Genomic DNA, 24,855 nt, shown 5'->3' on the forward strand with positions numbered 1-24,855 from the left:
CCCTGCATAGCTAGTGCACTCATTGGCACTGGCGGCATCACGAACCTATGGAGGTAAGGAGACGTGTTTCCTTATCTGTCTTTGTTTGTCCCAGCACATGACGTCTATTATTGCCTTGCACGATGCTTCTCCTCCTTGATTTTTTTTTCTTATAGGGGTATTGGTTTGGTAGGTGCATCTACAGCTCGGGTATCGCTGGGCGTGCGTTTGTCTAATTCCCTACCGAATCACGGGAAGGTTTTTGCTCCTGAAGAGTAGCAACGAGCCATGTATTGCCCCAGCTCTCTAGATCTCTTTTCAAGCAGAGCTGAGACTTGCGGATCTCATCCCATCACGCTTCGTACCCATGGCGAGACCTCTGCATTATAGCTCTCGGTGGATTGAACCCGGCCCCGAAAGGCATCTATTTTCAAGCACCATTATCCTGCAAGGCGTGTTGCCAATGATAAAAACCAGTGCTGAGCTAAAACTTGAGGAATCCTTGCAGGTCTCAACCACAGCGTCGGGACAACCGACGAGAGTTAAGTCCAATAAGCCCCATGACTTCAAGCCTCGTCTTCTTCTAATGGGACTTCGCCGGTACGAATCTGATTCGCGCAATATCCAGAGGTTGAGCTAACCTCCCACAGAAGCGGCAAGTCGTCCATTGCCAGCGTTGTCTTCCATAAAATGCCCCCAAACGAAACTCTCTTCCTAGAGTCCACCACGCGCATCCAGAAAGACTCCGTTCAGTGAGTTGTCTAGGCTTATGTATTATTGGCACTACTCTAATATGTCTGTATAGCTCTTTTATGGACTTTCAAGTCTGGGACTTTCCCGGTCAATTTGAATATCTCGAGTCTTCGTTTGATCTTGAGGAAATTTTCGGAAGTCACGGTGCCCTTGTCTGGGTTATCGACGCACAGGACGATTATCTAGAGTCTGTCACACGTCTCAACCGGACAATACTGGCTGTCCAGCAGTATTATCCCAATATTAACATCGAGGTCTTTATTCACAAGGTGGACGGTCTGTCAGATGAATATCGGACAGACACGTTCCAAGATATCGTTCAACTTATATCCGACGAGCTCAGCGACGCTGGCTACGAGAACGCACCGGTTCATTACTACCTGACATCGATTTATGATTACTCCGTTTTCGAAGCGTTCAGCAAAGTGATCCAAAAACTCATACCCAACTTGTCTACCCTGGAAAACCTGATCAACACCTTATCCAACAATTGCGGCTTCGAGAAGAGCTATCTCTTTGACGTACTGAGCAAGATCTATATTGCCTCCGACACTCGCCCCGTGGATATGTCATGTTACGAGATGTGCTCCGATTATATCGACGTGATTGTGGACATCTCAGAGCTGTATTCTTGGGATCATCCTGACCGAAAACCAAAAGGAGAACAAAATCAAGAAGCCGAGAGCCATGTTGCACTTCATGACGAGACCATGATCCATCTCATGGAAATGAATAAGTATGTTGCTCACCTCAATCTTCCCACGGATTTCCTGACTTCTATAGGTATCTCTGTCTTGTCTCCGTCATCCGCAACCCCGAGGCCAAAGAAAAGAAGGGACTCATCGATATGAACTGTCGCACATTTCAGCAAGCCCTGAATGATGTGTTCTCGCGCAGCTGGGAACAAGACCCGGAAGCTGAGCGCGACCAGGGTCAATTCCGACAAGCACAGATCGAGGAGCCACCCACAAGCAACTTCTTGTCATTATAACAGCCCTAGCATGTCAATGCTAAGATCCACCATTTGTTCCATTGGAACACTCTGGCGTACTACTACCGGGTTACCTTGTCCAGTTTCATTTGACGAGCTCTGATAGAATATGCACACTCATAGGGTGACTCGGTGTAAGGGGATAGCCCAATTATTAGCGAAGAAAGCTAGACATGAACAGAAGCAAAAAATTATCATCTTCCCAACACGGCGAGTTCAACCGGGGGCGCAGGGGCATTGTATGTAGACCCAAAACGGAATGGTGCCGCTCCACTCACCGGACGAGGAACGACCTTTTTTCCGAAACTGCTAAAAAAGAGGCTATAAAATTTCCATTAAAGCTTCTTTTTCTCTCTCTCCCAACCACAAGAGCGTTCTCAATTCGAGAACTCACTGCGTTCATACGATTTGCAAATTCAAATGTCGAATCTTAGCCGTGTATAGCAGGCGACAGGATCAACTACCATCGCGCTTCCTAACTGACCTTATGGTAAGCATCACACCACAGCAATCATTACACCACGCTCCAGCACCCCCCCATTTCTCGATGATGAAAACCATACCACATTCGCAGTTTCCACGCTAGCCGTCGCTAGAACCCAATCTAGACGTGCTCTGTGCGCATTGTACTTCCTTGGATGTCTGACGAGATTTTCTGCCTACGCATTGCTTGCTTCACGAAATATTCTTCACGAGCTCTGCTGACTTTTACAAGACTTTTTAGATACCCCTTGACTCTATTCGACGACACATCATTCGGGACCGGCTACAAGACACTGAAGGATGCTGTTGGTCGAGCAGCGACCAGGATAACTTTGGGTGTCTGAGTTTTCGGTCACTGATATTCATCTTGGATGAGCCAAAAAAAAATACAAATCCTTTTCACAGGGAATCTCGTTCCTGCTTCCGTTTTGTAAAAAAAAGCTTTAAAATGGTGGTATATTGGAGTAATTTCGAATGTAACCTCCACGAAATTTCTGCGATCCAAACGGCAGCATCCTTAACACCAGCCATAGTGATGTATAGGACTCCGAGGTCACCGGTCCATGAATCTGTCGCAACCAAGGTGTCCGTGTTAATAGATTGTCTGTCACAAGGTATCGGCAGTCGAGACACGCCTACTGTAGTAAGCGATCGGTGATCAACCCATAAAGCGTTTCAGGGTCCATTAAAAATATCTGTCCTTTCACTGGCGCAGCCTTATCCTCCTTCTCCGTACTATTAGCCCATCCCCTCACCAACAGCACCTAAATGCCAAAACACTGCCTAGGCAGAAGAATGTCCGAATCCGAACTACGCCAAAGATCCGGTGTCCCCAAGGAGGCACCCAAGACCCCCACAACCAAAAGCCGCAAGCATGAAGTCAAGCCTAGCTCCGGTGGCATCAGCATCCTCGACATCTTCCGCGTCGTGCTCACCCTAGCCGTCGTCTCCTGCGGCCTCTCCTACTACCTCACGGAGACCGTAACATGGGGGTATAACCCCTGGTTCACGAACATACCGCAACTCGTGGCCTACGTTGTACGTCTTGCCTCCTTACCTGCCAATCCCCCATCGAACCCGCCATACTAATACACCCCGAACAGAAAGGCCCAGTGAACTTAACCCCCTCCGAACTCGCCCTCTACGACGGCACGAGCCCCGACACCCCCATCTACGTCGCCATCAACGGCACGATCTTCGATGTCTCTGCGAACCCCCGCATGTACGGCCCCGGCGGCGGATACCACTTCTTCGCCGGGCGCGACGCAACTCGTGCCTTTGTGACGGGGTGTTTCGCCGAGGATCTGACGGATGATCTTAGCGGTGTCGAGGAGATGTTCATCCCTATCGACGAGCCGGAGGAGCTTGAGAAGTTGAGCAGCGGGGAGCGGAAGAAGCAGCGCGAGCAGGATCTACGCAATGCGAGGAAGAAGGTGGACAAGGCGATTGCGCATTGGGTTGGGTTCTTTGGAAAACACCAGAAGTATTTTGAGGTTGGGAAGGTTGTCAAGAGTGCAGAGGATGTGGATAAGATAAAGGGGAAGAGGGAGCTTTGTGAGACGGCGAGGAAGCAGAGACCCAAGAGGGAGAAGGCTAAGACCGCATGAACTTAGGTTGGGGTAGAATTTACTGGGGTATATATGGGGACTACGGAAGGGTAATTGACGTCCGGCCATCTTTGTTACCAACTTGTACATCCACGTTACGTATTCCGAGCAGATATTGAAGAGTTTTGATCAGGTTGATTGAGTCACTGCAATGTACTTGACACGTCCAGTAGCGCGACTTTTCCGTCCATGCAATGCGGCAGCCGATTCATCGTACCGCCAACATCATTCCCAGCCGAATTCCGGATTTAAAGATATCATTCGTAGCAAAGGTATCATAAGCACCGCGAGAAAAACTATTCGTTCGGAGAAAGCGTTTACTCGGCAGTAACGGCACGGGCTGTAAAGAAGGCAGATCAGCATTCGATCCTTCGCCGAAGATCGGGTATATGATGGGCGACATACTGTAGATGTTCATCTTGGAGTGACCAACAACCTTCTTGATCTGGCCCTTCTCCTCGAGATCAGCGAGAGCCTTGCGGGCAAGGCTGCCGTTGATCTTGAGACGGTCGACGAGGGTGGCAACGGTGATCAGGCGGTAGGACTGAACATCCTTGTTGAGCCTCTCAGCGGTGGACTTCTCGAGGACAACGGCGTGCTGGGCCTTGTCCTTGACTATAGCGGATACCACGTTAGTTCAGGCGTCCATTATTCGTTCGATGTGTAGAACTCTGCGAAAGCTGATCGATTTTGTCCGTCGGAAGTCGCGAGATCGAGGATAGTTCGGTGTCGGGTGATGAGGATTAGGATGGGGAGAACGGTGTAAGCATACCCTTGCCCTTGGACCACTTCTTCTTTTGCTTGCCTGCGGGAGCCTATTTCATCTCTATTAGCATCATCTTGGGCGATAAACCAGTCTGTTCCGGTAAGGGCCGCGACTCACCATTTTGTCGTCTGTGTGGTTGTTGAGAGCTGCGAGACTGAAGGCGTCCGAAGTTAAGCCCAAGTGCAAAATTCGAGTGGGGAAGACAGCAGTCACGTGCAAAGTAACCCTAAGCCCTGGGCTGGTCACGGGCCCAGGCTCGGTTACTGTTCTTAGATGACGTTATCAATGGCTATCGGAACTATAGAATTGATGCCTCAGTATTTAGGCAACAACAAGTCGGTTTAGTGAGGTTAAAGGGCAACAACCACAGCTATAGAATGCCCCCTTGTATAAATCTGTTATAATGAGTACCCAAAGAACCAGTATTAGCGGCTCGAAAAGGTGCCCTGGCTGCCTGAACTCATTTTTCCACCAAGGGTATTCATGCCTTTGAATGCTGGCCCATGTTCTTCGCCCAGCGCAATGAACCCTAAGATATAATCATCTTGGGAGCCAAACCAGAAGCTGGAATCCTCCTTTCCATCGGATGATAACCAGCGTACGTCGTATTTTCCGTTCTCGCTTCTTGGAATGGGGACGCGGACGATGCACGGTGATCGGTGCGGACTCCAGTATCGGACGCCGGGAAGAGCATTATTTGCCGTCGTGATAAGTAGCTGTGTGGATGAATGATGCCAGAGTACCTGCCGGACAGCGTGTTCATGGATGAGAACTGAGATTAAGGTTGGAGTTTTCTCTAAACTCCATATCCAGACAATATTTGGCCGCGTTTGATCCACCGAACTCAGGAGATTACCATCATGGCTGAATCCTATCACTGACACTCCACGGGGGGTGCCCGTAGGCTCCGGAAGGTTTAAGAAAGCAGAAGAATTTGATGGTTCGGCATATTCCAAGGCCATACCCCCAGAGGCGTAGCGCTCCCGCCATATACTCGGAGAGTATTGATCGATTTGTAAGACATGTGAAAGGGTGGACGAACAAGAGAACTTTGTATGTTAGTGAGAGGTATACGCTGACAAGGTTGTAAAAGTACCGTTTTCGTCCCTAGCAGGTCCACTGTACCATCCACCTTACCAACAGCCATAAGCGGCGACAAGCCATTCTGAGCAGCAACAGGACTCCATTCGATGCTTCTGACGCCCAGATCAAATAAGCCATCAGACTCTGGCAAGCCTGTATAAGACCTGAAGAATTGTCCATCAGCAGTGAAGATGAGGACTTTGGTCCCTGCACTCGCAGCTTCCCATATAGCTATCCATCGCCCATCGGGGCTCCATTTCAGTCCTTGAGCATCGACCGTTGGAAGGATCTCGCGCCCGATAACCTCGTATGACTGAGCTTCATGTACCGTGAGCAGGTCACTCGTTTCCGGTTTCAACAAGATCGCGAGCTGCCCGGTCATAGGTCGATAGCCGAAACCGTTCTGATGCGAAAATTTGGGAGATTTTATGATATGGCTGCGGCCAGAGTCCAGCCCAAAGATAGTAAGCTTTGTGTTAAAAGCGTGGAAGGCAATAATCTCATTTTCATCGGCCCCATACTCAATGTTTAGGGCACTTGGCTCCATGTTTTCAATCTCCGCATACTGTTGCAAAGGGTCTAAATCCCAAATCACAATGCGAGAATCATGTGCGCAGAACAGGCGCCGTGATCTTACTGTGCCTTGCCTTCGAGAGAATCTCAAGAACTTGCAACCGGTTTCCTTGACCTTGACAATCTGTACTTCCTTAAAATCGGATGAAGTTGGGTTCAGATGAATAATGAGGTCTTTCGCATTCAGCTGCGCGGCATATTCTCCATCATCTGATAGTACAATGGAAGAAGAGGCTAGAGCATCATTAGCGCTCATACATTGCAGGAGTCAAACAATAAACAACAAACATAAACTTACTGGAACCCGCAATGTCAATTGACGAGGTCGGGGTAGGGCATATTCGCGACATTGTTGAAAGCGAGCAAATACGCCATCAGAGTCGCTGCCTGCGTATGTTCAGTTTGGATATCAAGACAAATTTATCATTGCAACGAATACGGAGTGTCTACAGAGTAGCTCCTCACTTTGAAGCGGGATGCGGGAGTGCGGAGCCCGAGTAAATAGATCGGCAAGCCTCTTATCGATCGATTAGATAGGCGCAGCAACGTTTATCCGTGCTCTTTACTATGGCGCCGCCGAAAAAAGTCGCCTGCGGATTACTCCGCGAAAAGCATAAGTTCGGCGAGGTTCTGGGTTTTACCAGTTTCAAGACTCCATCAGTCAAAATAGCGTTCACTCGAATCCTGACCCCACGCTTGGGGCGGTACTTCTTCACTTTCTCTCGCCCATACTCGACAAAAATGGCCGTCTCGGACACTATCCCCGCGATGTCGAACGGCGTAGCGCAAGTCGCACCCGAGAAGTCAGAGCCCATCAAAAAACTACACGGCCGAGAGTTCTACAAAAGCATTGGGTGCCCGAAATATGTTGTTGCTCCTATGGTCGACCGGTCCGAATTTGTGAGTGCAGGCCATCCAAGTTTTTGCGCAATGAGAGGCTATCATTAACCACCAATTCTAGGCATGGCGCATGCTCACTCGCTCCTTCATGTCCCCGGAAGAGTCCAAGTCCCTCCTCTCATACAGTCCCATGTTCCATGCGCGCATTTTTGACGAACACGCCGGCTACCGCGCACAAGCATATCACCCGACCCGCGCCTGGGCTAGCAACAAGGACAAAGGCGATGACGCACCGTATCTAGATGGCAACCCAGCGATTGACCGGCCGCTATTCGTGCAATTCTGCTCAAATAATCCGAACGAATTTCTTGCCGCGGCGCGTCATGTAGCGCCCTACTGCGACGCCGTTGATCTGAACCTGGGTTGCCCCCAAGGCATTGCGAAGAAAGGACACTACGGTGCTTTCCTGCAGGAAGATTGGAATTTGATTTACAAACTGATCAACAAGCTTCATACGGAACTTCCAATCCCGGTGACGGCGAAGTTTCGGATTCAGGAGTCAAAGGAGAGGACGCTGGAGTATGCGAAGATGATACTCTCCGCGGGAGCAAGCATAATCACGCTCCATGGACGAACAAGAGAGCAAAAGGGTCATAACACCGGCTTGGCCGATTGGAGTTATATTCGGTACCTTCGAGATAACCTACCTCCTGACACTGTCATCTTTGCGAACGGAAACTGTCTTAACCACGACGATATCGCACGATGCCTCGAGGCTACCGGCGCAGACGGTGTGATGAGCGCTGAAGGAAATCTCTCGGACCCCTCTATCTTCGCCAATCCTCCTCCAGATGGCAGTGAAGGAAGAGAATACTGGCGAGGCCGCGACGGCAAGGGAGGATACCGAATTGATGCAGTTTTCCGGCGATATCTAGACATCATCTACAAATACGTTCTTGAACAACCCGTTCCGGAACGAAAACCTTTATACATTCCTGGCGACCCCGAGGAACCCGCACCATCAGAACCTCTTACAGATACGAACCCCCCAGCTCCAGAAGCGGGAGCCCAAGTCCAAACCGAAAATCAGGCCGAAGTCGAGAACCAGGAAGGAGAAGGCGAAGAAGAAGGACCACCGAAGAAGAAACAAAAGGTGAAACAATCGAAGAAAGAGCTGAAGAAAGAGAAGCAAAACCAAAAACTCCCGCACAAGTTCCGCCGCGCCCATCCCAACAGCGCCTCCCTAAAATATATGCAAGCCCACCTCTTCCAACTCTTCCGCCCCCTCATCGCCACGCACACGAACGTCCGCGACGCTCTCGCCAGATCCTCGCCAAACGATATGTCAACATTTGAAGACACTCTCGCCATCCTTGAGGAAGAGACCAAGAAGGGTCTCAAAGAGTACGAGCAGTTCCCTGAGCGCTTTGAGCACAAGCCTGATCCCAGCCTGACGGGCTCGAAGGCGACGATTGCGGAGTACGGACGTCCATTCTGGGTGTGTCAGCCTCATATTCGGCCGACGCCGGAGGAGGCCATGGAGGTTGGGGCGTTGCAGTTTAAGAAGGGAGAAAAGCAGAAGAAGCAGGAGGTTGAGAACGGCACGGATGGTGCAGAACCTAAGACCGCTCCGGCTCAGGCTGTCGATGCTGCTGATACAGCAGTGAAGGATGCGTTGTTGAGTGGTTAAAGCGCTGCCTTCATCAACAATCCTGATTAATATTTATTAGCATGTACATAGATTAGACCTTTTATTCTGATGCATAGCGTTCAAAATCTGTTTGACTAATTCAACACCCACAAACCAGTCCCAATATCTATATAATCCAGTAGACATACCAGTTAGGGCATATCGAAGCCTCCATAATCAAACAATATCCGTAAGACTGGTATCACGAGCAAAACCAAGGACCATACCGTGCCCTAATTACACCCAACGCCCAACACCCAAATCAAATCCAGCAATATTCCCAAATAAGATATCAACACCTAAAAGTCCATAGCAAGCTGCGGCGCCATCTTCTCGAGATCCTCCACCTAATCAAGTCAACATAAGCCAGAGTCAGATGATGGGAAAGTAGACGGAAAACAAACCTCCAAGAACCCATCCCCAATGCCACCGCTACCAGCAGCGCCCCCCTGCGCCTCAGCCCGTTCATAGGTAGCTCTCGCAACCGCCTCCCTCACAAAGACATCGATATACTTCGCGACAACGGAGTTCGCATCCTTGGCGATCTTGGTCTTCTCGTTCCGGAAGTGGTGGTGCACAAGCTTCGTCAGTAGTTTCGCTGGGATAAGCGGTTCAGAAGAGAGAACATCCTCGTGCTCAGGCTCGGCATGTGTGATTTCAGCTAGCATGTAGTTTGCCTCACTCTCGTCGTCGGACCCTGAAGCGCTGGCTGAGTCGCGGTCTGTATCGCCCGATGCGGAGCCGGAGCCGGAGCCGGAGCCTGTTTCTGAGCCGGCGGGTGAGGGTGAAGGCTTCTGGCGCGAGGAAGAAGCTTTTGCGGGTTTGGGCTTCGAGGAGGTGGCTTTCGTAGTGGGTTTCTTGGCCTTCGTTGCTGGCTTCGTGACTTTGGCCGCTGGTTTCGCTTTTGCTTTGGATGGACCGGCTGTGGATGTGGATGCCGATCCTGCTGCTCGACTTGGTGGTTTGAATGGCAGCGTGCGGCGCTTTTGTGTTGACTGTTGGTCGGGAGGCATGGCTTCTGTGCTCAATGGGTGTCCTCGCCCTGGAGTCGAGAGATTGGAGAGAGGTGTTGGTGGTTCAGGATGACGGCGCGCGTCGCGACTCTGATGCGCGACGTCATGTGACCTTCGTATACCACTTTTCCTTTTGAATTGATTTGGAATTGGCCAGTCTTAAACTCAGCAGAGTAACGACAGCGACGCTGCGGTTCATTTTACTAGTTCTACATACTCGCATACTAATTGCTCTGCAAGGGGGTATCTTGAACTCTACCAACAACGCTCGCACCCTACTCTTTTTCGTTAGGCGGACGAACAACAAGAATCTCCAGCCCCGACTCCTCCAAAATCCTCTTCGTAAGCGCCATTTCACTCCAAACAGACCAGAATTGAACCGGCAAGATCTAAGCTCCGTGAGAGCAACATCCTTCGGACCGACCTCGCTCTCCTTCAGCTCTTCAAGCTGTTCCTTCAAATTCGCAACCGCTAGCTCGGTGTTCTGCAGAATGACATCAACACCGCTCACAGAGCGTCCGAATCCACGCGACGTAAAGAGGCAGATAATATAGTGTTTTCTGCCTTTCGACCTTTCGTAGTCCCGCCTTTGCGGTGGGATGATTAATGTAGTTGCTTCTAGAAGTCGTGTATTGCGGGACGCTGTCTTGCTCGTGCTAGATGTCTCTGATGCGCTGATGTTGCGATACTGGGGGTCTTTGAGGTATGCGCGGCAGTGGGCTTCGTAGATCCTGTATGCCGCTGGGTACTGGGTTTTGACGTTATCAGCTTCATGTTCTTGCCCATGTCTTTTAGCTTATATACTTTCGTACGGAAGGCCCGCGCAATCCCCGCGCCCCAGGATCCAATACAGTTGCAAGCGTCTGGTAACATAGGGTTAGCATATTCTTTTTCAGGATGAGTAAGATAACTCACGGATCAAAGCCGCGCCATCTGGAGCATCGAAAAGGTCGCCCTTCGTTTCTGTTATCTTGCTGGGAGTGGGATTCGTATCTATGTGGGCGCCCTGTTGCATGGTGGTATAAGGTTTGGTGGGGATACGAGGTTGCGAGAGATTAGATGTGTTGATGATCACCCTGGAAGCGGCCGACATGCCATGCCATGAGCTTGTTGGTAGCTTACACGATTGGCCAAAACGTGTCAAAGAAATGCATGAATAATGGGAATGGTGCGTTGGGACTGAGTTGTTTGGCTGACGGAAATGGATGGAAGACTCAACTAGACGCGGCTTTAGCATCCGAAGACGCCAACTTTCAACAATCCTGCGGAGGGAGAGTTCCGTGAAATCTAAAAGGTCTCCAAGAGTGATAGCATTTTTATGGATGGACCTATCAATTTTGGTTCTATTACAAATGCATACTATTTGCTCTTTCGTTTTTAGTATACTAAAGGTGAGTTGAGACTAAGCCACTGGGCTCGGGGCAGAACAATTGATTCTTAAAAATATCAAGCTTTCTTAAAGGAACTACAATTTGTAACAATCCAACATAACTAAGCAAGCATACAAGATGACTGGATTCAAGCATCAAAGATACTGAAACAAGTTGCATCTGATAAGACCAGTTCTAGAACAGTCATCTCCATCAACACATGGAGCCAAAGTCCATCCCAATATGAAAAATCAAAACCAGGGTTCATTCACCGGGCATTGAACGAGCTGAGTGATCTGAGTGCTTGAGAGTGCGACGAGAAGCAAAAAGCCGCAGCGTCCTATTCTTAGGCCTTGCACGTCGTGCTAAACTTTCATCGACAGAGAGAGTGGTTCCTTCGGATTCGGAAATCGCAGCCGGTTTTGCCTCCTCTGCCCATGAAGATGTTGTGGCAACGGACAGAGGTGCACTCACGCCGCTGCTCGACTTCTTCCTCCTACTCAGTGTTCGTGAAAGAGATTGGAAGAACCCGGGCTCTCGACCACGGCTCCGATCGTCTTGTAAACGAGCGATCTCGCCCATCATTGTTGTGTTATTGGTTGCCATGTTCTCCTCCGCGACTGGAATATACAAAATAATCCCACGCGCTGGCGGGCAGTGTAGGATATCCTGAAGCGCCGCTTGAATGAGTATGGTGCTGCGAAGGTTCGTGATCGGAGCAATAAGGTACGGTAGGGCGAAGACCTTCATCGAATAAGCTGGCACAGTCGAGTTGCCAAACCGGAGAGACGGAACGACTTGAATGCTGACAAACATAAAGAACTCGGACCTTTGATAGATTTGCGCCATTCGTGTGGTAATCCTCGAGATAACAGCATCCTCATCTTCAACCTACAGGCTATATCAGCACCAAACCCACGATGACTGAGATAGCCGACTCACGCAGGTATTCAACTTGACTTCGATCACGATATAAGAGTCCTGCCCTATCCGCGCAATTGGGGAGGCCCACGGTAGACGGGTGTTGAATGATCCTTCCAAGTATTGATTCTTGGGCGAACTCTCCTCCCCAACGGCCTTTTGTGGCGTTTGTGGTGTTGCAACGTCTTTGTTGTTGTCGATTACTGTTTTTGGCACTGTCCCATCGTCGTCCTCTTCCTTATCGTCGAAGAACATGGACGGCTTGACCGGGGCCCGATTCAGCTTATTGCTCTGTTTCAATGTAGCCTCCGAAACCTGCTGTAATGCCATCGCGTGAAACGAGATTGGCGACTGGAGGACCGGAATCTCGGGCGAGAGCTCTGAGGAGGAGGCTGATGAGAGGATTTGACGCCTTCTGAGCAGCGACAAATCGATCCTGCGGCGTCTCTGAGGCATCGTGGGTATTGATGAACAATATAAACGAAGAGCTACTGGAAATAACAGCTAGTGGTATAAACCATGGTCCGAACGTCGGCTTCCGTTCGATTTGAAGTCGGAGACCGAGTAGAATTGATCGCAAACAGAAGGAACCACGAAGGTTGACGGAGTACCGACATAGGTAGGTACATGAATCAAGCGAGGAAAGCCAAATAGTCAAAGGCCGAATTCCCGCTCATAAAGATTTTGTCTATCCTCCGTCGCCTGTCCCAAACAATTTCAGAATCGGACTTCCGCTTGATGTATAGGACGCGATGTTGCGGAATGAATTCCTCGTCCGTTGACTCTCTCTTCCACGAGTTAAGACTCGCCTCCAAGCGCCCTTCGAAACGATCCTCATAGCCGATAACAAAGTCGGTGCTGTCATAGTTCTCATCCCATACAAGACGATTGAGTATATCTACCACAAAGTTAGGACAGACACTGGAGACTGGGATGAAGCCAAGTACCGACGGCTGGTCGGAGCCTGTTCTCTGCCGTTTGCGAGGCTCTTGACGGGGGAGGCGTCGGTGTGCGAGTTTCCTCAACTGGAGATGGGCTTCTCTTCGGGCTGTCTTCCTTGTCAAAGGCTGGCGCCGATTCGCTTTGAGGTGCCTGATGGTTGTCCGCCATGATCAAGGTAATTTTAGCTTATCAATGATTTGTATGGAATGAGTAAATCAGTTTTCAGATAGAAGCAACTGCTGAGCACTGTAGGGCTATATATGCCCCTGTCTTTCAATCCATCATCCATTGTCCCGCGAACCTGGTGGCCTGGGTTTGCTGGGGTCAGTCATGCTTGAGGTGAGATGTATCCACGCTGAGTCAATCGTGGTGTGGTAGAAACATTTCTATTAAGTGAAGCTGTCCTAATTTCATCTCGAATTGCTGATTGGTGATTACTTGAGCACAGCCCTATGTTGACTCAAACTTGAGGGCTTAGTGAGTCACGAAAGGGATGAGCCCTGCGAACAAGGAAGAGTTCATCATTGGCAATCTGCTTTCCACTGCTATCCATGCCAATATACGCCAATATTTGAATACCAGCGGGCAGATAACTCGGACTTTGAGTTTTGAGCAAGTCAGAAAGGGTACGGAATAGAGAGGTGGTAAAAAGAAGCTGGGCTTGCAGTGGGCGCTGTCTCTTAGTAGTAGGGTCCAGCCATGTCGCGGTCTTGGCATTTGTTTTCCCCTCGCGCAGACAAACTTAATCCCAACGCGACGCGCCCCAGACAAGAACTACGTTTACAGACTCAACAATCCGCAAGGTGATGAATCAATTGATACCTTGCTGAGACTATGGACGATCTTACCACCTCCCTGCTCACTGAGCACTTTAGCTATACTCCCTTGGTTAGTCCGTTCGCGTTGAGCCGGTGGTCAGCTCGCGGGTCGCAACATTGCTAACGCAGCTACAGTCGCTTATAGATGACATTATCAACTCAATAAATAACCTGATATATCAAGCTATATCTAGTCTAGAGTCCGGTCTCCTTAATATCCCCGCGGAGCGACTGGGATTCGGACAAGCCAACAGTGGCTCGACCATCCCCGACACCGACGAAGACGGCAACGTTGTTTACCCCGAGGCGCAACTGGAGATCGAAAATGGATTGCATCAACTGGAGACCCTGCTCGAGGCGACGGTTGATAAGGCGTTTGATAAATTCGAGATTTTCGTGCTGCGCAATATCTTCAGGGTGCCAGATGACTTGATGGGGTGGATTAGGCTCAAACATTACGAGGTTCGCACGCCTGTTCGCAGTCAGATCTGCTGTAGACTGACTGTTACATCCTGCAGCACATTTCGCTAAATCCTTCTCCCGACGCGCCGACCGTTGAAGCGATCCTCGCTATACGCCAGAAGCTACAAGAGACGAAGAAATTGAACCGGGCGCTGAAGCAGGAGAGCGCGAGGAACGAAGTAATGATCGCGCAGCTTAAAGCTATCCTGTCGGCAACGCAAGTCTCTAACGCAACCGACACCAAAGAAAGCGAGTCTACTGCTGCCGGGAAGATGGATCTGGACTTGTCGTTCTTGACGGCTAGCCCGGCTGCCCAGCAGTCACGCGTTGGCGCCGCTACTGGTTTGAACACACAACATACACCATTGACGACCAAGACTACATTCATCTTATCGCAACTCCCTGCATTGCAAGCAATGCTGAAAGAACTTCGCCCTAAGCTGGCCGCGCTCCCGAAGTCAAGTCTTGCAGATGGCAAGGAACTCAAACCCGATGAAAGAGGAGATTACATTGAAAGCAGGATCCGACTGCATCTCGAGCGTTCGGGCCAACTCCCAGCTGGCAACGACGGAAACCTTACCCTTGGCGGTCGCAGGATGAATATCTCCGAAGCAAAGGCACTTGAGGCCGTTGCCGGGGCGCTTACACAGGCGGACAAAAAAGAGGACTAGACGGTATACTTTTGCGATCTATGGCGTCCAGCTGAGAGTGTTCTATGAAGACCAGGTCACGCTCCATGTCTCTTGATCCCTTCTGAAAGGGACTACGTCCACCTTGTCCGACTTGAGGATGTTTACGACCTTCTCATCCTTCTTCTCAAGAGTGATGAACTCCTTTTGCTCAGCCTCGAGGCCATAGAAGGCGCGGCCGAACTTGCTCATGAACCCCTCGATGATCTTAGGGGTGATGTCGTCCTCTTTCAGGACGCCGTTTTGACAGGCCTGCTCGAAGGCGTCAACCACGAGCTGGGTCGTATACGGCTGAGTGAAGACACCTGCGGCGATCTTCTCTCCACCTCTCTTGGACGCTGCGGGATGCGGTGCACTATCCGAGCCAAAGAAGAACTTGGAGTTGCCGGAGGCAGCAGCCCGCAGAAGAGCGTCACGGTCAGCAGGGGTCTTAGCGACAGGCTTGCAGAAGCAGAAAGGGTCTCCAGCCCAGGAGTCAATGATAATCGACAGGTGGTGAGCGGTGACTACGGCATGGTCAGACATTATCCAATGCGATACATGGGAGGCAGAATTTACTTGTTCCCGCAACGGTCGGCCCGCACTTCTTGACGGCTTCCACAGCCGCGGCGGTGGTACAGTGCTCCAGGATGATCCGGAGCTTGGGAAACTTCTCATGCAGCTGCAGGAGGGTAGGCAAGAAGCGCTCCTCCGCCGAGAGGACTGTCACATCGCCCTGAGAGGGAACCTCTCCGTGCAAGTTGAGGATAATGCCCTGGCGCTCCATCTCAGCAAAGACGGGGTAGAACTGCTCGTAGTCAACCACACCGGCAGAGGAGTTGGTCGTCACGCCAGCCGGGTAACTCTTGACACCCGTGATGCCGCGCTTCTTGGCATCGATGATGGTTTCCGGCGTGATGGACTCGTGCAGGTACAGAGACATGAGGAAGTTTACGTTAGGCTCAATTGCCTGCAGACGCTGCTTGTACTCGAGCGCGCGGTCGACTGTGGTGACGGGCGGGACGAGGTTCGGCTAGCATAGCATACGTTATTTGGCGTTCTTAATCAATGTACTTGGCACATTCATCTCAACCCTCTCCTCAGTCATCTCCTTACCATGACGAAAACAGTGTTGACACCACCTTGTCTGATGGTGGGAGTGACCAGCTCCATCATATCGCCATCGCGGAGGTGGACTTGGCTCGTCAGTCAGGGCCGCCGTTGAATCAATGGATGATACGCACCGTGGAAGTCGGCCGAAGCGGGGAGCTTAACACCCTGCAGCTTTGAGAGAGGCATTATGATATATGGTCCGGATTAAGGCTTGAGGTTGATTGCGGACTTGATCTCGAGCTTCTGTTCACCCCGCCAATTTTTTCATCGTGGGGTAGATCCGTAAATTGGCTCTGATTGGCCGAATCATGTGCATGGCAATTGAAGTCAATCGGCCATCACTTCGGCTTTTGTACCCTGGACCAAGACAAGCTTAATCAAACACGACAATTTTCGCAGGGTGGCTACCGGCCCTTCAATGATCTGAGCAGAGTCACTGCGTTCTGTCTTCGTTTCCTTCCCAGACACAAAGTGAAAATCTTCAAGATCTTACTAAGCCGTCGTCGCACAGAGAAAAGCAAGGGCATGCATGTCTTTCTCCAGATTCTAATTGGCCTAATCATACGATATATATGCCGGTATAGAATAGAGACATAGAGATTCCAGATGCTATAGTACATTCCATGTCCCTATAGTAGAAACCGTTGTGAGGCTCATCCTTAGTGGCCGCGAGACCAAGAGATCTGGCCCCTGACAGATGGGCCGATTCCCGTGGGCCGTAGGCAGCTTCCCCTAAACCTTTGACAGCTCTTTTTCCAAGTTTCAACAACCCTCTGCCTTGAAAAGGTCAAAACCAAGGAGGTCCATTCGGCATCATGGACCCCTCAACATTCATAGATCCGAATCTGACGGAGCCCGATCTCCTGGTTCTGAAGAATTTATTGCACGATGCCAGTGATGATCGCCAGCACGAGGGAAAGGGAAAGGATTCCGTGGGTGCACGGAATAGAAAGAAATGTATTTCCCACTACTTCAATTACGGGTGTATTTATACTAACAAGATGGATAGCTACACAAAATGAGTCACATCAGTCTGAATCTGAAGACACGATTCAGAAGCTGAAAGCCTGGAATAACACCCAGGCAGCTGAATTCGAGCCCACTGTCTTCGTGACCTGGGACATGAAAGACCTTGCAAAGCTGCCGAGTGTATTGAACAGGCTCTTACAAGCTTACATTGCACTCGGGCGACGGATCGTCCGTGTTGAGACAGATATTGTCATGCTCACCCATCTCATTCTCTATTTCACCACCTCAGTTCCCAGCGCTCTCTACCTGTACCAACCTGGTAACTTCACCTGGATCCACGGCATCCTGCATTGGATCATGCAGTCCTACTATGTTGGCACATACACGCTCATGATGCACCAACACATCCACATGGGAGGGATTCTGAAGAAGAGTCTCTGGTGGTTTGACGGGTTGTTCCCGTATATCACGAACCCGTTGATGGGGCATACCTGGAACTCATACTACTATCACCATGTGAAGCACCACCACGTCGAGGGGAACGGACCGGGTGATTTGTCTTCGACGATAAGATATCAGCGCGATGAGCTCGTTGATTTCCTGTGCTATGTTGGGCGATTCTACTTTTTCATTTGGGCAGAACTACCGCTCTATTTCTTCCGCAAGGGGAAGACGAGCATGGCGGCTAAGGCTGCGTTTTGGGAGATCGGGAACTATATTGTTTTCATTTTGCTCTGGAAGTATGTCAATTGGCAAGCGACACTGTGCGTTTTCGTCCTACCGCTCCTGCAGCTGCGCGTAGGATTGATGGTTGGCAACTGGGGGCAGCACGCCTTTGTTGACGAGGTCGACCCCAATTCGGACTTTAGGTCGAGTATCACTCTGATCGATGTACCTGTACGCCACTTCACCCTTTTACTCCAACCCTATGACCATATATACATACTAACTAGAAACAGAGCAACCGCTTCTGCTACAACGATGGCTACCACACGTCTCACCATCTCAACCCCCTCCGCCACTGGCGCGAGCACCCCGTTTCACTCCTGCAGCAGAAGGAGCGCTATGCCGCAGAGCACGCGCTCGTATTCCGCAACATTGACTACATCATGATCACTATACGGTTGATCCGCAAGGACTATGCGTATCTTGCGAAATGCTTGGTGCCGATGGGGGAACAAATCGGGATGACTATGGAGGAAAGGGCAGAGATGCTCAGGAGGAAGACGAGGAGGTTCAGCGAGAAGGATGTGAAAGCGAAATTCTGACGAGAGCGCGTAAGACCCTTAGCAGGATCTGGGCCTAGGCTCAGGGTTGCAGGTACGGGAGAATGAAGCGGTTGGACCCTGGAAATATGAAGACGGAGAATGATGAAACCCCTCGCACGCTCTAGCTCTACTATATAGTCATACTTATGTATATTGAGGCACCTATAAAAATCGCGGCGACAAGTCAAAACAATCTGAGCGTGGCTCAAACCTCGCTTTCGTAGCTTGGTTGAGCCCGGCCAATATCTCCAACCCTGTAGCCGCCGACCCTTCCGGCGGCACCAAGTTCAACTTAATCCACTCCCCAGGAATAAGCATGAAGAGATGATCCGTGCAACCTGCCCTACTGCAGCCAAGAAGTCTTCCTCTAAACGTCAGCTCCCTATTCGTTAGCACCAATGCATCCGTCCAGATCTAAGCGCTCGGGGTACAGAATTAGAAACCCGGCCTGCAGAGTGCAGTCAGACCTGACAGAATGGGTTCCCCTGACTATTTATTCCCTGCAGAAAGAATTGTCCATTTGGCCAATGATGATGGCTTTTTCGAGGACGATGTGGATGAAAGCGGCTACAGAGCTCCTCTGAATGGCTTTCTGCATGAGATACCGGTTTGCTCATGATGAAGATTTGTCTTTCGGAAACAAGTGGAGGTATTAGCTGCCCTCCTTGACTTGGGGGAGCGAGGATACTTAATAATGGCTTTGCTTCTCTTGTCTTGCGGTCCTGCAGCAGAAGCCAATACTCCGTTCTTTCTCTCGCTCTCCCCTCTTTCCGTTCTTTACTTGTCTTCTGGAAAGACTCTTTACTATATACCCTCTTTGAACCGTTGACCGTATTACATTTTATATTAACTTTAAACCCTTACGTCTACTGTATTATCTTCTCAACAATGGCCTCTGCATCAGTCGCTGAGTCCTACCACGGCTCCTACCATGCATCCTGCGCGTCGAACGAGGAAGAGTCGAGCTTCCTCAAGCGCATCCGCCTCCTCCACTGGATCCGACTCGGCCTTTCGTCCCTTGCCCTGGGTCTTTCCATCGCAATCATTGCCTGTGAGACCGTACCCTACCGCCATTACCGTAATACATCCTCCCTCGAGAACATCGGTCTCTACCTGTGGCCGTTGAACCTTGATGTCCGGCCCACAATCGCAATCCTGGCTTGCGGCTGCGTCGTCGCATTCCTGAGCCTGGTCTTCATCGTCGTGGCTCTTTTACCCTCGGTTCGTCAATGCCTCCATACCCCATAGACCCCTAAACAATGCACATGACTAATTGACTGCCAACAGCCACACTCACACATTCGCCGCGCAAACCTCGCCGCCGTCGCAACCTCAACCGCGGGCTTCGTTGCCGCCCTCGTCTCCCTAGTCTTCGCAATCTACCTTCCCGGCTCCTCATACCCCGCAAACTTCAGCTCCGTCGAGACCCTGCACTCCTGGACCTGCAAGTGGAAGGCGGCCCATGACCTCCCGCTGGGCTTCTCCGACCCTGCGAGTGAGACAGTTTCCCCGGCGCCGGTGCACTTCGCCCGTGATTGCACTGCTACCCACGCCGGCTTCATCCTGCTGGGTATACTTATTGGGGTTGAAGTCATCATGGGCATTGCGGCGGGTGTGGGGACGTGGCTTGAGCTGAGCGTTGCGAAGCAGCGCGGGCAGGAGCAGTATCAGCTTGAGAAGGTTGAGACGTCATTTGGGTTTAAGAGGTAGTGGAGGAACCGATCGAATGCTGATGCTAGGCTATAGTCCAGGCGTGGGAATTAGGCCTAGGTTGGTCCTGGTGATTGACAAGGCGTTCGGGTTGGTAAGGATCTGCTCAGATATGTGTGTAAATACCTTGTCTTTGATAGGTTTTGGTCTTCCAACGGATAGTGGTAATGAATGGGGTAGCTTGTTAGGTCGACAATTCATGCACTGTCAATGTCCCTGGACAGGAGATGCTTTTCGATTCTGCACTTTCTTCGTATCATTCCCAAGAATGGTAGATAGCGGTTTACACGCTTTTGAGTAACCAGGCTCCTTCAGGTAGCATCTCGCACATCATCGTGGTGCTGCAACATCTTATATGTTTGATCCACGGAGGAATCCAAGACCAGCTCGAAGTCGACGGAGACAAGTAGATATCGCACTATCCTGCATCAACAGGAAGCTCTCTGCTGAGACATCACCCCGTCTCATTTCGTGGATTTGAACAGCAGCATCATGCACCGGCTCATTTAAACTCGTAAGCACTGCCGCAGGTCCAGTATCTATTCTAAGGGTTTCTATAACGCGACTGCTAGGGCCCGTCCGTAGACCTGCGCCATCTTGAAGCCGATTTAGGGTAGTACTTTGCGTACGCGTCTTTCGATTCAAACATCGAGACAGTATAGGAGTTCCGAGTTGGCGCCGACAAGTACACGCCAAAGGCGAACAAAAGGCTAGAAGCATGGACTGAGACAGGAGTTGCTAACACCCGAGGAGAACCTGAGAGTTCTGCCAGAATAACAAGGCATCCAGTCTTCAATATCGCAGGGTACCTGCCGCCCGGCAGAATTATCCAGTGATCGGAGATAGCCCGGCGTCTTTCAAAGCTTCGATTGACTGAAGACAACCACCCACAAGCGAAATCATGCCTCCCGATCCATCGATAACAATGGCGGACGCCAACATGGACCTCGATGATGAGCAATACGACTCAGCTGACGACGAAGACTTCACACTCGACCAAGCCGGCGACGACGACGATGCGGAGCTTTCATCCTCCGACGATGAAGCGGCAGCAGAGCCAGCGGCGAAAAAGAGGAAGACAACGGGCAAAACCGAAGGTGCGGCGCAGGAAGATGCGGAGCTGGACTCTGGCGACGAGGCGATGATCCGCAAGGCGAAGGACAAGAAGAAGAAACAGAAGCGCGGAAAGAAGGGATCTGAGGATGAGGACGATGTGGATTTCGATGACGAGGAGGGCGGACCTGGGGGATTCGTGAAGACAAGGGCTATGAGGATGCACATGTACGTTTCCGACTGATGCTCTCTTGGTCATGATAGGACAGCAAGCTGACACTCGGGTCCTTCAGGCAGGAAGAGCGCAAACCACTCGCCAAGATCGACGGAGCTACGATCGATGTCGACGCATTATGGGCTCAGATGAACGCACCGGACTCGCATTTAGTATCGACACCGACATCAGAGACGAAGACGCAGGATGCGACTCCAGCAGCGGATGTTGAAATGCGCGACCAAGAGAACACGACGGGCAACGGGGCGGCTTCAGAAAAACGACAAAAAACCCAACACCCGGAAGAGATGGTCAAGATCAAACGCACGTACAAGTTCGCCGGCGAAATGATCACGGAGGAGAAAATCGTCCCCCGCGACTCCGCCGAAGCCAAACTCTTCCTATCCGGCAAAGGCGATGGCGAAGTTGTCACAGCAACTGAAGACGATATTGCGGGCGGCACTGAAACCGCAACCACAACGCAAATCGTCCACCTCCGCCGCCCGCTCCGCAAGATCTCCCGCTTCGACCCGAACCCGTCCGGCGCGATCAAGAAAAGTTGGGAGAAGCAGCCTCTTACTGAAGCTGGCCCTGGCCAGGAGGAGAACGCCCGCGGGCCGAAGATTAATACCGTTGAGAAGTCACGGATGGATTGGGCTGCTTATGTGGACCGTGCGGGCATCAGCGATGAACTTCGCGTCCATAGTAAGGCTAAGGAGGGCTTCCTTGGCCGTATGGATTTCTTGGACCGCGTCGATGCCAAGAAGGAAGAGGAGAGGAGGCATGCCAGGTTCAAGGGGATGTAAGCCGGTACGATGCTGTTCACTATCATTCTTACAACGTGCAGCCCGCTGCAAACACCACAACTATATGCTCGAACCTGCGCCCTTGCAATATGCAGCCCTGCGTGCCAACCCAACACCGGTCTGACACGGGATATTTCTCGAAGCTGTATAATCCCCGGACTCGACATTCCGAACACTACAAGACACGCGGCTTCGCTCTGCGAACATTTATTCGCCGGTCAAGAGACCTACTTGGTTGGTTAACTACAACCGGCCGAGACAACCTCTGGCTATATGAGCATTATTACGCGTTGCCGCGGAGATCATTCTAGAAGCACACTTGACTTCCTCAAGGGTCCAATGAGGATTAATCTAGTTGCCAGAGAAGGCCTGATTTTGATTTCGGCTAACACATCGGCTGTTAGGGAACAATTCCAGGAAACCGACCTGTTTTTTCGGTCTCAGACTTGACTAGATCTGATATGTTTGTACAAATACAAGAAGCCTTAACCTGATGTTTGATTAAAAGCCTTTTTCAACTTCTCACCAGGACACGCATGACTCGGGCCCATGGTATAATAAAAGGAGCGGTATACCTTAGCCGGACTTGGGCAAGTATTTGATGCCCGTCTCAGGGCAGTTAGACTGGGTGACTGTACAGAAGCGCCGCGTCAGCACATGGATTCCTCCAACGAAGTACAAAGCAGGTAATTGTATACTCACGCTTCTCAGCAGGGTCAAACTCCCCGGTAATCAAGTTACCGCGGACATTGTAGAAGTACCAAACCTCATTCAAGTTCTTGCCATCACAGGCAACATACGGCGCAAAACCATCGTGGATGTCCGAGAGAGCCGAGTGGATCTCGTCGAGCGTGTAGGTAGCGCTCTCGGAAGGTGTAATGTCAGCCGCGGCGAGAGCCTGGTACGTGTCGAGCGTCTTGAACAGGTCGACCGTTTTCTGGAGGTAGTCGACGACTTCCTCTTGGGATTCGTAGTCGGTGTAGCAGGAGGGCTCGATGGTGTTGATGCATGTTCCTGGCTGAAGTTAGGGTGGGTGTTGAGATTATCAAGAGGGGATGGGGATATGTACCGTGCTTATTCCACTCATGCTCCCAGAAGCTCTCATCGTCGCCGCTGTAGTCCTTCCAGTACTTGTTCATGTACGAGAGGAGCTCGGTGTTGCCGGATTCCTCGATGATGGCGGTGATGTTGGAGTATTCGCGCGAGGAGTCGCAGTATTCTTCGTATGATCCGTCGCAGTTGTCTGGCCTGTATTGTGGCATTGATGTCAGCTGTGTCAAAGGCCAATTGGTATAGTATGTTGAAGCATGCGTACCAAAGACCATGAATAGTCCAGGAGTCCGTCGGACCAGTGGACGGGTCATAGTCCCAGAACTGGGTTTGCAGGAATGAACCACCGGGGCTGTTGAAGCAGCAGGATGGCTCGATTGTGGAGCTCGAGCAGCTGAGGGGAGTGTTGCTGGAGCAGACCTCCGCACCGGCGAGGACGCTGGGGGCGAGGTGCATGGCGGACAAGGCCAGCATACCTACGGAAGTTGACTTCATGTTGGGGGCCATTGTGTGTATCTGTGTCTAGGATTCAAACAAGACTGAAACGGATCTTGGGAAGAAAAAAGCGAAAGAGCTCGGTACTCCGGCCATACTATATAGTACCCGGAGCAGGAGCCAAGAATGGGAGGACAATAAAGGTTGAGCCCATGTGCTGATAAGAAGCTGCTGATTTGATAGAAGATCGGCCGGTCTTCAGATCCATCGAAGACCCCAGGCTGCCGCTAAAAAGAGCAAAGACCAATGGGACGTCACTAGCGGGGGGTGCAGAAGATCAGAACGTTGCATCGGCTACAAGGCTTGTCTTGATAGGAGAGCGAGCTCAGGCACGCGGCTAAGAGGAAATTGTGTCTGTCAGACGATTTGAGAGACAGGCAAATCAAGTCTGCGAGATGGCAATCGCTCTTCGGCGGTATCCTATCAGTCGACTTGCAATCTTGGATTCTTCAAGAAGCAGGAACAAATGCTTATGCGGGGAAGCAGACCCAGAATTGCTGACCTCGGCCTCAAGCTTGACTCATCGTTCAACCGATATCGGCTGAACCTATTGAAATGGGCAAAATGCTCTCGTTCAGCGCTTGACAACGATTTGAGCACTGTTCTAACCATGGAAGAAGCCAGATTTTGTGTTGTCCCAGCGCGAACAGCGGAGGACATAGCTACAGCAAGAGACCTGTTTACAGCCTACGCCGAATGGCTGAATATCGACCTTAGCTTCCAAAGCTTCCAATCGGAATTGGATTCTTTGCCCGAAAAGTACGGCGCACCTCATGGAGAACTTCTGCTTGCCTATAGCGCAGACAACAAGCCGCTAGGCTGTGTCGCCGTCCGTCCCCTCGATTGGTCGAGTCAAACTTGCGAGATGAAGCGATTATACGTTTCCCCGGAGGCACGCGGTATGGGTATCGGCAAGGCACTAGTGGAAGCAATTGTACAGCGCGCAAAGGACCTGGGATTCACAGAGATAAAGCTCGACACACTCCCTTTGAGAATGCAAGGTGCAATCGGTTTATATACCCGGGCGGGCTTCGTCGAGACACCTCCCTACTACAAAACTCCCATGGACGAAACGATATTCCTTGCGCTCGATCTTACTCGGTGAATGGCAAACAGCAGGGGGGGGGGGGGGGGGGGGGGGGGGGGGGTGGGGGGGGGGGGGGGGGGGGGGGGGGGGGGGGGGGGGGGGGGGGGGGGGGGGGGGGGGTCATGTGTCTC

General features: G+C 51.1%; 14 protein-coding genes across 14 annotated transcripts; 7 read left to right on the plus strand and 7 right to left on the minus strand.

The window, feature by feature from the left end:
* The first annotated feature begins 2 nt into the window (after positions 1 to 2).
* On the plus strand, positions 3 to 1,810 carry BDW74DRAFT_45970 (GTR/RAG family Ras-related GTP-binding protein). Its single transcript, XM_073732858.1, has 5 exons — positions 3 to 53; positions 488 to 579; positions 630 to 731; positions 785 to 1,468; positions 1,516 to 1,810. The coding sequence occupies exons 1-5, from the start codon at positions 48 to 50 to the stop codon at positions 1,721 to 1,723; spliced, it is 1,092 nt and encodes a 363-aa protein (XP_073588655.1). The 5' UTR covers positions 3 to 47; the 3' UTR covers positions 1,724 to 1,810.
* A 1,191-nt stretch (positions 1,811 to 3,001) lies between these two features.
* Positions 3,002 to 3,813, plus strand: BDW74DRAFT_173410 (putative heme/steroid binding domain protein; the record flags this gene model as incomplete). The annotated part of the gene is made up of 2 exons (XM_073727782.1): positions 3,002 to 3,244; positions 3,310 to 3,813. The coding sequence occupies 2 exons, from the start codon at positions 3,002 to 3,004 to the stop codon at positions 3,811 to 3,813; spliced, it is 747 nt and encodes a 248-aa protein (XP_073588656.1).
* A 317-nt stretch (positions 3,814 to 4,130) lies between these two features.
* On the minus strand, positions 4,131 to 6,585 carry BDW74DRAFT_173411 (S25 ribosomal protein-domain-containing protein; the record flags this gene model as incomplete). The annotated part of the gene is made up of 7 exons (XM_073727783.1): positions 4,131 to 4,153; positions 4,219 to 4,428; positions 4,586 to 4,628; positions 4,697 to 4,733; positions 5,462 to 5,628; positions 5,676 to 6,469; positions 6,534 to 6,585. The coding sequence occupies 7 exons, from the start codon at positions 6,583 to 6,585 to the stop codon at positions 4,131 to 4,133; spliced, it is 1,326 nt and encodes a 441-aa protein (XP_073588657.1).
* A 240-nt stretch (positions 6,586 to 6,825) lies between these two features.
* BDW74DRAFT_144068 (tRNA-dihydrouridine synthase family protein) lies at positions 6,826 to 8,870 on the plus strand. Its single transcript, XM_073722968.1, has 2 exons — positions 6,826 to 7,135; positions 7,197 to 8,870. The coding sequence occupies exons 1-2, from the start codon at positions 6,977 to 6,979 to the stop codon at positions 8,763 to 8,765; spliced, it is 1,728 nt and encodes a 575-aa protein (XP_073588658.1). The 5' UTR covers positions 6,826 to 6,976; the 3' UTR covers positions 8,766 to 8,870.
* Position 8,871: 1 nt separating this feature from the next.
* BDW74DRAFT_144069 (CENP-S associating centromere protein X-domain-containing protein) lies at positions 8,872 to 9,818 on the minus strand. Its single transcript, XM_073722969.1, has 2 exons — positions 9,170 to 9,818; positions 8,872 to 9,112 (listed from the first exon to the last, which is right to left on the minus strand). The coding sequence occupies exons 1-2, from the start codon at positions 9,776 to 9,778 to the stop codon at positions 9,065 to 9,067; spliced, it is 657 nt and encodes a 218-aa protein (XP_073588659.1). The 5' UTR covers positions 9,779 to 9,818; the 3' UTR covers positions 8,872 to 9,064.
* Positions 9,819 to 10,053: 235 nt separating this feature from the next.
* Positions 10,054 to 10,793, minus strand: BDW74DRAFT_173414 (uncharacterized protein; the record flags this gene model as incomplete). The annotated part of the gene is made up of 4 exons (XM_073727784.1): positions 10,054 to 10,167; positions 10,203 to 10,526; positions 10,583 to 10,641; positions 10,694 to 10,793. The coding sequence occupies 4 exons, from the start codon at positions 10,791 to 10,793 to the stop codon at positions 10,054 to 10,056; spliced, it is 597 nt and encodes a 198-aa protein (XP_073588660.1).
* A 400-nt stretch (positions 10,794 to 11,193) lies between these two features.
* Positions 11,194 to 12,751, minus strand: BDW74DRAFT_45998 (MIF domain protein). The gene is made up of 2 exons (XM_073732859.1): positions 12,091 to 12,751; positions 11,194 to 12,039 (listed from the first exon to the last, which is right to left on the minus strand). The coding sequence occupies exons 1-2, from the start codon at positions 12,523 to 12,525 to the stop codon at positions 11,413 to 11,415; spliced, it is 1,062 nt and encodes a 353-aa protein (XP_073588661.1). The 5' UTR covers positions 12,526 to 12,751; the 3' UTR covers positions 11,194 to 11,412.
* BDW74DRAFT_173416 (uncharacterized protein) lies at positions 12,702 to 13,179 on the minus strand (the record flags this gene model as incomplete). The annotated part of the gene is made up of 2 exons (XM_073727785.1): positions 12,702 to 12,967; positions 13,017 to 13,179. 2 exons carry the CDS (start codon positions 13,177 to 13,179, stop codon positions 12,702 to 12,704), a joined length of 429 nt encoding a protein of 142 aa, XP_073588662.1.
* Positions 13,180 to 13,845: 666 nt separating this feature from the next.
* On the plus strand, positions 13,846 to 14,962 carry BDW74DRAFT_173417 (MIND complex subunit MTW1; the record flags this gene model as incomplete). Its single annotated transcript, XM_073727786.1, has 3 exons — positions 13,846 to 13,899; positions 13,965 to 14,291; positions 14,348 to 14,962. The coding sequence occupies 3 exons, from the start codon at positions 13,846 to 13,848 to the stop codon at positions 14,960 to 14,962; spliced, it is 996 nt and encodes a 331-aa protein (XP_073588663.1).
* A 42-nt stretch (positions 14,963 to 15,004) lies between these two features.
* On the minus strand, positions 15,005 to 16,258 carry BDW74DRAFT_173418 (dihydroorotase; the record flags this gene model as incomplete). Its single annotated transcript, XM_073727787.1, has 4 exons — positions 15,005 to 15,486; positions 15,539 to 15,992; positions 16,076 to 16,155; positions 16,204 to 16,258. 4 exons carry the CDS (start codon positions 16,256 to 16,258, stop codon positions 15,005 to 15,007), a joined length of 1,071 nt encoding a protein of 356 aa, XP_073588664.1.
* A 562-nt stretch (positions 16,259 to 16,820) lies between these two features.
* BDW74DRAFT_144079 (fatty acid desaturase) lies at positions 16,821 to 18,498 on the plus strand. Its single transcript, XM_073722970.1, has 3 exons — positions 16,821 to 17,029; positions 17,082 to 17,938; positions 18,001 to 18,498. Exons 1-3 carry the CDS (start codon positions 16,888 to 16,890, stop codon positions 18,307 to 18,309), a joined length of 1,308 nt encoding a protein of 435 aa, XP_073588665.1. The 5' UTR covers positions 16,821 to 16,887; the 3' UTR covers positions 18,310 to 18,498.
* A 424-nt stretch (positions 18,499 to 18,922) lies between these two features.
* On the plus strand, positions 18,923 to 20,257 carry BDW74DRAFT_144082 (uncharacterized protein). Its single transcript, XM_073722971.1, has 3 exons — positions 18,923 to 19,530; positions 19,597 to 20,133; positions 20,200 to 20,257. The coding sequence occupies exons 1-2, from the start codon at positions 19,198 to 19,200 to the stop codon at positions 20,017 to 20,019; spliced, it is 756 nt and encodes a 251-aa protein (XP_073588666.1). The 5' UTR covers positions 18,923 to 19,197; the 3' UTR covers positions 20,020 to 20,133; positions 20,200 to 20,257.
* Positions 20,258 to 20,882: 625 nt separating this feature from the next.
* Positions 20,883 to 22,229, plus strand: swc5 (putative Swr1p complex component (Swc5)). Its single transcript, XM_073732860.1, has 2 exons — positions 20,883 to 21,300; positions 21,366 to 22,229. Exons 1-2 carry the CDS (start codon positions 20,921 to 20,923, stop codon positions 22,090 to 22,092), a joined length of 1,107 nt encoding a protein of 368 aa, XP_073588667.1. The 5' UTR covers positions 20,883 to 20,920; the 3' UTR covers positions 22,093 to 22,229.
* A 439-nt stretch (positions 22,230 to 22,668) lies between these two features.
* On the minus strand, positions 22,669 to 23,637 carry BDW74DRAFT_165243 (T2 family ribonuclease; the record flags this gene model as incomplete). Its single annotated transcript, XM_073726392.1, has 4 exons — positions 22,669 to 22,724; positions 22,795 to 23,106; positions 23,162 to 23,340; positions 23,408 to 23,637. 4 exons carry the CDS (start codon positions 23,635 to 23,637, stop codon positions 22,669 to 22,671), a joined length of 777 nt encoding a protein of 258 aa, XP_073588668.1.
* Positions 23,638 to 24,855: the final 1,218 nt, after the last annotated feature.

The sequence above is a fragment of the Aspergillus multicolor genome (genome assembly GCF_047715735.1).
Source record: "Aspergillus multicolor strain CBS 133.54 unplaced genomic scaffold BDW74scaffold_2, whole genome shotgun sequence".
NCBI lineage: Eukaryota > Fungi > Ascomycota > Eurotiomycetes > Eurotiales > Aspergillaceae > Aspergillus > Aspergillus multicolor.